Source organism: Atractosteus spatula, chromosome 5, assembly GCF_055471065.1.
Source record: "Atractosteus spatula isolate fAtrSpa1 chromosome 5, fAtrSpa1.hap1, whole genome shotgun sequence".
Taxonomy (NCBI): domain Eukaryota; kingdom Metazoa; phylum Chordata; class Actinopteri; order Semionotiformes; family Lepisosteidae; genus Atractosteus; species Atractosteus spatula.
The window spans coordinates 8,527,340-8,537,745 of record NC_142710.1 but is presented as its reverse complement, the minus strand read 5'-3'; the positions used below and the strand labels follow the sequence as shown (position 1 = coordinate 8,537,745).

The 10,406-nt window shown below is 44.3% G+C and overlaps 1 protein-coding gene across 2 annotated transcripts; it reads left to right on the top strand.

The window, feature by feature from the left end:
• The first annotated feature begins 2,371 nt into the window (after positions 1-2,371).
• LOC148833973 (serine protease 27-like) lies at positions 2,372-6,330 on the top strand. 2 transcript variants are annotated; one of them, XM_088915393.1, is made up of 5 exons: positions 2,372-2,426; positions 2,618-2,792; positions 4,568-4,843; positions 5,447-5,627; positions 6,172-6,330. In XM_088915393.1, the coding sequence occupies exons 1-5, from the start codon at positions 2,372-2,374 to the stop codon at positions 6,328-6,330; spliced, it is 846 nt and encodes a 281-aa protein (XP_088771519.1). The 2 variants fall into 2 exon arrangements, with proteins under 2 accessions (XP_088771519.1, XP_088771520.1); XM_088915394.1 differs by having other exon boundaries at positions 4,568-4,845; positions 5,467-5,627.
• The last annotated feature ends 4,076 nt before the right edge of the window (positions 6,331-10,406 follow it).

Sequence of the window (10,406 nt, the reverse complement as noted above, 5' to 3'; positions counted from 1 at the left end):
TCCTGTTACAATAGGAGCTACAGTCCCAGTCCAGTAAAACCGTTATCTTTCTTTAGGAACTACAGTCCCAGAACATTTAAAACAGCCCTGTTACAATATGAGATACAGTCCCAGTACGGTATAACAGTCTTGTTATGATAGAAGCTACAGTTCCAGTACATTAGGAGACTTTGAAGCTCCCTGAAAGAATACAAGCATACTCTAACTTTCTATTTCTAAAATCTTGGTATCACAGTGTATATTCATTTGTATACAGTATTCAAACATGTACAGTTTTACAAACCCCACATGAACCATTTCAATGCCCAAACTGTCTAAAATATTGAATCAATTAGAAGTATTAGGTGCTTAAATACTATAGCTCTACTGCTCATAGTGAGACTAAGTGGTAATGATGAATAGACAAACTAACAAACAGTTCCTCCTCTAACATTTACTACCAGTGGCTTTTGTCTTGCATTTTCTCATGATGACCTTTTTTCTTATCGATACAAGCAAACAGGATATGTCCCACTCTGTAGTCATTCACAGAATGAGTTTCAATTTTCACTCACTGCAGTTCGGGTCCGACTAGTCGGTTGAATCACAGCTGCAGAGGAAGACTTGAGAGAGAACAACCCAGGACAAGCGAGAGTTCACACATGCAAGGTTAAAGAAAGCAATTAAGAAACTATCCAGAGAAAAGCAAAATCTGAATAAAGACTGTCATTTCCACCTCCTAGATGACACGATCTCAACTTTTCCAGGAGATGATTTTTCACCACAGTTGAGCTTCTTCTGAAAATTATGTGCATTCCAACATTAACAAGATGGACCTGACCTTACCACAGATCAATAAAGTGATCCCACGTTGCTTTCATTCTTCTTTCTACTAATTGCACATATACATAATAATCTGCTAAAAATCACTACCATGGTTACCAATCTCCAGTCAAGCAGTAAATGCGACTATGAGCTTTAAAAGGAGAGCCCTCTGGGAGTGTGTACAGAAACGTCATGTGAAAAAGGAACAAATCAAGAGTGCCTGTGGGGTCTGAGAAACGATACTCTTTTACATCGTTTGTGAAAAGTGATTTGGCGGTAGTTTTGGGTAGGTCTGGGGAGCCCAAGCGTGTCCTGGGCGTGTCCCTCCCACTGTGCTGAGTGAGCGATATCTGCCGAGATAACACTGGAGCGACTCTGCACTTTTACTCCAGAAGCATTGGACTTGCTTATCTGGGGTCGCCGGTTCATCTTGATTTCAGAGGAAGTAGAACCCAAAGATGAGAGCTTGAAAACAAGCAGTTTTGCCCTGTTTCTGCCTTCCTTCTTCTCCGTTTCACAGATTTTTCTCTCTTCAGGCATCATTTCAAATGTTTTAGATGTTAAAAGAGCTCCTCCAAGAAACACAATTAATGAGATTGTAGAGAATCTTGTTTCCTGGGGTGGAAACAAGAGCGCTCCCTTAACTGCTCGCAGCTGTTATCCCATCTTCACAAGGTCACCTTCAGTATGTGGAATCTTCTGCCATTTGCACCGGTGAAATGGCAAGAGGCTGGGATGTCTGTTTCCGAGTTAGAGTCAGTTCATGACAGAGCAGCTGAGGATCAGAGATCTCTCCAAGTCCACAGCACCCTGTTTTACCTCCCCCAGCCAGGGTTACACTGACGTTCTATGTCGATCTATACCCCTTCACAGACAGCCAAGGAATCCCTAACTTTAAAGAAACGAAAAGCCCAAATTATCCTCGAACCCGATTCACACATTCCCCCGGCAGTCCACTATCACAAAGCCTCCAGACAACTCCAGATTCCTGCCTCTCTCATCCCCTTGGGAGTTCATATTATGTCGCCTTTCTCCTAACCCTCTAGTCACACCTGATCCGTCTTCAGTCTTCTCCACACCACCTCTCTGCCTCTTATTCCTGTCCTCCGCTTGCCTCTTAATGCTGTAGAACATTCTATACTTTTTAATTTTATCGTTCTGTGAGGGACTGCCCTATGCCTGATCCCTTGCAACCCACAAGCTGACATGGCTCCGCACTTCAACCTCTCTGGAACTTATTTCAATTCGAAGAGTAAGATGCTCTGCTCGAAAGTGTTCTAAGCTCATGCTAGTCAGTCCAAATCGATCAGAAAACATCAGCTATGTCATCAACAAGAATACTTGTTTTCTGAATAGTTGCTTAATCTGCTGCTTAGATCTTCAGTTTTGGTAAATGAGTCATTTCGGGACCCTTTCTCCGAGTCCTTGACTACGTGTCTGCGGTCTGTGATGTAAGTCCCTGGCAGCAAGAACTCTATAAAGGTGGGACTATCCCGCACATCTCTGTTCTCTCAGTATCTTTAACCAGGGAGGATTTGTCCTCTGCATCCAGTGAAAAGTTGGAAAAATGAAGATGCTTTTCCTGCAGCTGCTGCTCTGGACCCTCATCCTGGACACTGAAGGTAAGAGCAGAGCTATTCTACTGTTGATACCGTTACCACTTGTATTCCTGCTTCTGTTAATATAATAAGCTTCACTGCAGTAATAATGAACAGAACCACCTGGACTTTCCCCCAATCTTGAATCAGTCCGTCTGTAATAAACACCACAGACCACTGTCTTCAGTGTCCATCTGTCCTCCGTTTCTCTCCAGTGTCCAGCTCTGTTCTGTGGAGGAGCTCTATAGTGGGCGGTCAGGATGCAAAGGAGGGACAGTGGCCCTGGCAGGTCTACATCCACATCCAGGTGAACCACAACGGGGCCACATTCTGTGGGGGCTCTCTGATCAGTAAGCAGTGGGTTCTCACAGCAGCGCACTGCTTTCCCGAGTGAGTATCCTCTGGTGCCAGGCACACCTACACTGTCTTTACTGTCTCAAGACTCTGTCCATTCAGTGTTTTAATCTTAGCCAGCCCTGGTGTTTTTGCATGCGGAAATCTAGCAATGAATTATTTTGAGATGAATCGCACTAGACAGAAAGCGAATGGAAGTGGTCTCGTTTTCTGTCATTAAGATGCTGCTACTTCCACTCCAGTCCTGTGTGTGGAAAGTGGCTGGGATCCTCTCCCAGAGAGCATGAATCTGCTGATTCCCTGAACCAGAAGGGCTGCGTTGAGAAAGTGTGGGAGGTTAACGAAGATCAATGATTTGGTGTGGGAGAAAGACAGACTATCGGAAGGGACTAGTGAGGTAAAGATGAGAAGAATGGAAATCACTTTATAGTTGCTCTCAGCTGTCCGACCTCTTTCGAAGATCAACTACAGTACATAATAAAAGTACCTTTCTTTCTATCAATGTTTTTTCAAGGAGAGGGGGTTGGGACCCCCTTTAGCTTTAGAAATTTTTTTCTGAAGATCATAAACTTTTCCATAAGCTTTAAAGTTGATGAATAATGACTTAATCACACACCGCATCCAGCATCACACTGACTGTGACTCCTTGTTATCTAACTGTCCTGCATAACGTGTCGGAAAAGTCCTTTAATCATGGTCAGGGTCTCCGTGGGATAAAACCTACAAGGCAGGACCACACACTAAACGGGACACCAGTTCACAGTAGGACAAACACACAAACATACGCCGAGGCGATTGAGAGACACCAGTGAACACCCAGCCAGCAGGACTATTGACACTTGGGAGAAACCCCACATGCAGAAGAGGTGAGTATACAAGATCCACAAATACATGTCCTCCCCCAGTCTAGATTCAAACCACAACCAAGAGCTACAGTATGAGGCTGCAGGACTCAGGCCTACCTTTGGTGAATTAAAATATTCTGCATTGTCCTACATTGACCTAAAGAATTTATGTCCAGATCATCACGCTGACAAAATGTATGTTTCTGCTGTTATTATCATCATCAAGAACACTCTACTTACACCAGTAAATCATTACTCTGTTGGACAACCTCTGAGACCAAGTTAATTTGCAAACATACAAGGAGGACCAAATAATCACTACAGCTTCCACTACTAATACTACTACAATGCCTGCAGTTACTGTATACACACATCTAAGCAAGTTCTTCTGTCATGAAACAGTATAGAAAATCTCTGCGGTAGTAATGGTTTGTGTTAATACTATAGTGCTAACGAGAGTACAGAGATCAGGACTGCAGGTGGGACATCTGCTGTGGTTTGTATTAATAGAGCCTAGATACAGAGATCAGGACTCCAGTTCTCCTACAGGTGGGACACCGGATATGGTAGTAATAAAGCTCAGATACAGAAATAAGGACTCTGCCAGGGGTGAATCTACAAGATTTTCGTTTTCACTGCTCTCAAAGCCGTGACGCACCAGCATCAGCTGCTGTTATGAAATGCAGCAAATCTGGGGAGACTGCAATCCTACCAGTGCAGGTTCGGGAGAGGATTCTGAAGGCTTTCTCGAAAGCGTGGGCCAGATGGCTGTCTTGGTAGCCGCAGGGCGCCAGGGTTTGCCTGTCCAGTAACACCTAACAAGATTAACAGTCAATCGGTTGCATGGTGTTTGACAAGGGCAGGTTAGAAATGTAGGGAAAAAAAACAACCCTTCCAAACATTAAACATGTTTAAATGTCTGACACCTAATAATTAACTTTCCTGTGGTGTGACCATCTCTTTTAGATCATTTCGGCACTTTCACAAATTTTACTTTGTGAGGCTGGGGGCGTACAAGCTGGACCAACACTCCAAACACGAGGTCAAGAAAAGGATTAAGAAGGCCGTCCTCCACGAGCAGTACGAGAAAGCAGAAGACGGCTTTGACATTGCCCTGGTGCAGCTGGACAGCGAGGTGTCCCTCTCTTCTTACATCAGTCCTGTCCAGCTCGCCAAGCCCAACGATGTCTTCACAGAGAACACAGAGTGCTGGGCCACCGGGTGGGGGATGACTAAAGAGAACGGTGAGAGACGACAAGCGGGGCTTCCCATGTGGCACGACTTGGAAAGGGGTTTTCTTCACTAAGAAACTTACACTAGATGGGGTATGCTGCTGTGCCCTGCTCTCAGTGGCCCCGTGTTGCTGGCTAGGGAAATGCTAAAGGATCAGTGAGAGTACTGTCTGTTTTCCCTTCTGGCGCCGCAGCTCTCTCACTGGTACCACAGGGCTCCCAAATCCAGTAAGAGGCAGGCAGCCAACTGGTGCACAGTCTGGGGTGGGTAACACCTGGTATAGCCTGTGCAGGTAAAGTATACATTGGCTCCTCTGTATTGAAGAGTATAAAAGGAATGCTTCTTGACTCCTAGGTGGAAAAGTAAAGGGTTCGAAACCTACAGAAAAGTAATCTAATTACATGTAACAAAAATGACCAAAATTTTGACCAAAAATATTTTGAACAGGTTTCTAAACTGAAGAACGCCTATCTTGAAACGACTCGTTAGCCTGCTCGTCTACAAATATTTATTGGTGATCAAAAAAGGTCTACATTCCCTGTCCACGCTGAAAATTTCTTGTTTCAGGTTTCACAGTTCAGCTAAGCCTGGATTCTCTCTCTCTCCCTCTCCCACTCCAACTCCCCCTCCAGGATCCAATTCTGAGATTTTGCAACAGGTTCAACTCCCTGTCATAGCGAACCAGCACTGCCAGGAGCTGCTTGACAGCCACCCAGAAATAAAAGGCAAATACAAGATCAGGCCAAACATGATGTGCGCCGGATATGAGGAGGGAGGGAAGGACACCTGCATGGTGAGTCCGTGCCAACCAAGAAAAGGGCGATCGGTTCTTCCGCAAAAAGATCAATAACCCGGGACTTCATGCTGTTCTTCAAAAGCAAAAAAAACACAGCTAGGCAATTTAAATAAGCCCCGATATGGGCGCAGAAATAAAAATCGCAGGCTTACAGCAAATGCAGTAGTGGAACATCACTGTGGTGTTAGTTTTCAAAATGGCTGTACTGGCTCACCTACAAGGCTCTGCGTGTGGCAGGGCCTTCTCCTGCTGCTCCTTAAACCTCTTGAATTCTATCACCAAGGATATCCAAGTCGCTTTCACTGAGCACATTCAAATCTAGATAAGGTTCTATATAAAATAAAGCTTAGTACTATATTATTTAAGGCACAAATCACTCAAGAACAGGCATGGCGTCTTTGTAAAAGTCAATTTTAGCCGTATACGGTAAGAAATGGAAACGATGGAGATGACTTTCTGTTTCTGTGCACACGTCTGAGGGTGCGGGTGTTGCCTCTACATGTGCAGGATGTGTCCCAGCACTTTCTCGTCTTCTCTCCAGGGCGACTCTGGAGGCGCACTGGTCTACAAGAAGGGGCAACACTGGGTCCAGGCTGGGATTGTCAGCTTTGGACTAGGTTGCGCTCAGCCCAAGTCCCCTGGTATCTACACCCAGGTCCCCAGCTTCAGGGACTGGATAAACAAGCACAGCGGAATCTGAGGCCTGGGCACAGCGCCCCTCACATGGTCCGCTGGCTACCTGCTGCTGCTAGAGGGAGAGAGTGAAACGAGAAGGAACAACACAGCTGAGGGGATAGAAGAATGCCAGAAGCAGACAGGACAGAAGGAAGATTAAAAGAGGGAGTCCAGTTTGAGCTGGACAGTTTTTCACTGATACTGCCAAGACAGCTTTTGCTTCTGCTGTGAGAGATCAACTGTACTCTCGTTCAGCTGACCGCTGAGCTCAATAAAATTGCAAGCACTGAAACTCCTGGTCTGGGGCCGTTCTTTCAGCACTGCTGCACAATAGAACATACAGAACACCAAAGCCTCACCTGACACCACAACGGCATGTTAGAGTCAGGAGCTGCCCCACCATTAGTTGTTGTACAAATCACAATGAGCCTCCGTATCAGAATTAAAATTCTCACTGCTCTTCAGAACGAGGGTCGGTCTCGACATTATTCGCCGCGCTCTTCAGAACGAGGGTCGGTCTCGACATTATTCGCCGCGCTCCTCAGAATGAGACAGTATTAGTAGTACTCACACTGCTTCTTCCTGTACAATCTACAGATGTCTACATCATTAACCACATAAGTGGTTAACAAGTAATCACTGACTTCTTTATGGTCATTCCACTCTAAACCACAAAAGAAAAAATAGCCTCTTCTCTGTGAGGGGATTATGGCGATTTCACTGTCACAGTATTAACCAAAATCATTTTCTACAGACATTCCCAGTATGCCATATCACATTATAAGATTTTATGACACACATGTATATGACACCTGTATATAAATATGGACTCAGCTGAAAAAAAAACCTTACAAAACTTCTCAAGATGTGCATTGCTAGCAATTTTTTTCAGAAGTTCAGACTTTATGCTACCTTTTATTTTTTTCGCCCCATACACACCATTCCTTTCCATCAGCTTTCCACTGCACCTAAAATACAATTACATTCTACTCTTGTTGGCTTTGTAATGATTTCATTTCAAATTAGTGAAGAAAAAATCTCACAGCAGTTTTGCATTTACACGTAATTTTGCTCTTCCTGTCAGAGAGGAGTCTGTCGTCTGTAATCTGTCCATCTCTCTCATGGCAGGCAAATATCAATCTGCCCTTGGGGTTGGTGTCGAAAAAAGAAAAAAACAGGAAGTCCGCTAGTGTCTCAGCATAAATCTACCAGATAGCAGCTCTCCACTTTCTAAAACCATTTTCAAGGATCCCCTGCCAGTGGGACAGCAGATGCTCAGAGGCAACTCACTAGGCTTCAAAGCCACACAAAACTTACCATTTTGTAATGGTTTAAATATCATAAATGCAACATGGCTAACTTTATACACTAACACCGCCTGAGTGTCACTGGTCACAGCTGGCTGCTGAATCACACCGCTGAGCCCCACTAAGGGATGAAACATCTGTCCCTGACAGCTAACGTTGACTTCAAAGAGGCACGGATAAAAAAAAAACATGCTGAGACATGACCCTGCAGGAACACAGTAACAGTCCACAATGTCATGTTTGCACCTGAATGCTTCAGTGGTTCCTTAAAGCGTTTGAGTGTCTCTGTTTGCCTCCCAGTGGATGAAGTTCTTAAGAGATATGCTCCTGCAGACCGGGGTCTCGACGTCTGTAAATTTAACATTCGCAAATTTCCTTATTCACAATTCAGCCTGGCAGTGCGAGACGAAACTGACCCGCGACTAGGATCCTCCGTCGAATCTAGCTAGCGAGTGAGCTTCTCCGTGCCCCCTGCCCAAGTACCCACTAGGCAGCGTTTGCACCTCAGCGTGGTTTGTTTTTATATTGTAACGAATGCTCCAGGCTCTGCGTCTGCAGCGTGGAGTGGCGTTGAGGCAGAGAGAAAGTGCAGACTGGGTGTCGCTTATTTCAGCCGTTTACTCTAATTTTGTGATTAGTTATTTTTTTATTATAGCTGATCGATGCAATGCATTAGTATTTTAATCATCATATAAAGGAGGGTTACTTACAACTTTTGACCACACACATGATAGTATATTATGCAACAGTATAGGGGTGGACTTGGTTATATGGGAAGTTGGTTATTCACGAGGGTCAAGAGCCTACTGAGTGTGTTTGAGTATTTGTGAGCCAGTCCTCTGTAGTTACATAGCTGTTAGAGCACTGTAAAATAAAGCCTCTTCCAGCTTAACCTCTCAGATAGAAACGTACCGTTTTCCAGTTTCAGTTACTGTGGTTGAACCTGGCACTGCCCTTACATCTGCAATGATATAACTCTTCATCCTGTGGTAAAGTCAGAAAAAATGTAACTTGAGATTGCTGCTAAACTAAACTAAAAATCAGTAAATAGCATAATTACAGCCCATATTTTCAAATTTACAAATTAAAAAACTGAATGTATACAAATATCATATAATAATCCCTTATCTGATCTTGCATCAGTTTGATGGACAGATTTTAACTAAAATGTGGATTTAATATATTAGTAAAATATGCACATTTAAGAAAAAAGCTTTAAGATTTGATGGTCAAAAATATTCGAAGACTAACATAGCCTAACATCTTAAAACATGCAACTGCTTAAAATTTAAAAAAGTGGCATTTTTAAAGAATTTAATCGGCGCATTTGTGCTGAGATAGTATGCCAAATAGCAATAACTAGACAAAAAAACACAGCAAAAATGTATCGGTTCTTAATCACCGATAAAAAGATACCACGACCAAATTTTATGGGATTTTCCAACTCAGCAACCACAGAGCGTTTCAAATTCACTGCTTAAATACGCCATTCGTGGCTCGTTTAATCATAACTAACACAGAGCACTGAAACCATTTCCCGTTATTTAAGCTGTTACTGAGACCTCACGCTTGAAATATTTTAAATAAATTCCACTGTCAACACTGCAAACCTCTTTTATAAGGGCCTTCTATCGCTTTCAGAGTTCTCCCTGAACGAAAACCATACGATATAATCTCTCTCTCTGGACGCAACCGGCGCTTATAATTTTAGCTGCTAAGCAGTAAAACCTAACGGAAAAACCTTATCGAATTGGGGCTCGTAACGCACTTAGTTAAACACTTTTCCTCCAACCTGCCTAATTTAATTTTAAACAGAGGTCTGCAGTCCTCGACACTGTAATAGGGCCTAATATTAATTATTAATACTTGCCTTATTTTCTCTTTTGTTGACAACACTGCGGCGTTGCTCCCGTTTATTTTTTACCTCAGAAAGTACGAACGAAAAACTTTATGTGCTTCGTAAACTTCACTCGTGAACCTGAAGACAGACGTTAACGGGCAGCGTTTGAAAATGGCGATTCCCGCCAAGTCCTCTCGCGACTGACGGTTGCACGTTTTTCTTCCACACCCTCGAGGGCGTTTGGTCACATGACGCGATGTAACCAATGGCCTCATCGACTGAACTGTTGGTCGTCCTAAGCCCCTCTTCCAAGTCCGCCCGGCTGCGGTGTAGCCCAAGTGTTGACCACTGGGCTACACCGCAGCCGCTGGTCGCAGGGCTCGGGGTCGGATTGGGGTCTGCAAATGGCAGATGCGTCTTTTCCGGCGGTTAGGGGCATGTCGGCAGCTCACTGTTAAAAGAATTCGTCGTTCTCTGTTCGCGGTTTGATGGAAATTGAATTCCGTCCCGTCTCTCCCTGCACAAAAGTGGTGTCCCTTCATGTGGAGCAGGCTCGACTCCAAACGGGCGAAGTACGCTAAGGAAATCTTCGCAAGACCGCTCTCTGTTTATTCAAAGCCGTTTGGCTACTACTAAAAACATTTCAGCTCGCCTGTCCCAGTACAAGAATGACAGGCCATGACGCCTTCATTCACTGTGAACAGGACAGGAATGCAAAGTGGCCAAAGCATATTATAGCGTTTTCAAGTTCTCACAGGACAAGGGACAGGTGGAGACGAGACAGCGAAACAAACGACTGCTTTTATTCTCCTATCGAAACCGCACAAATGATCTACACACACATAAGGGGACCGACGGAACACGACTTACAAAGCTACACAGGACACTAAAACTACTATAACACTATTCACATACGCAGGGTCAGCTGCTGGTCATCGTGCTGACCCTCAGGCT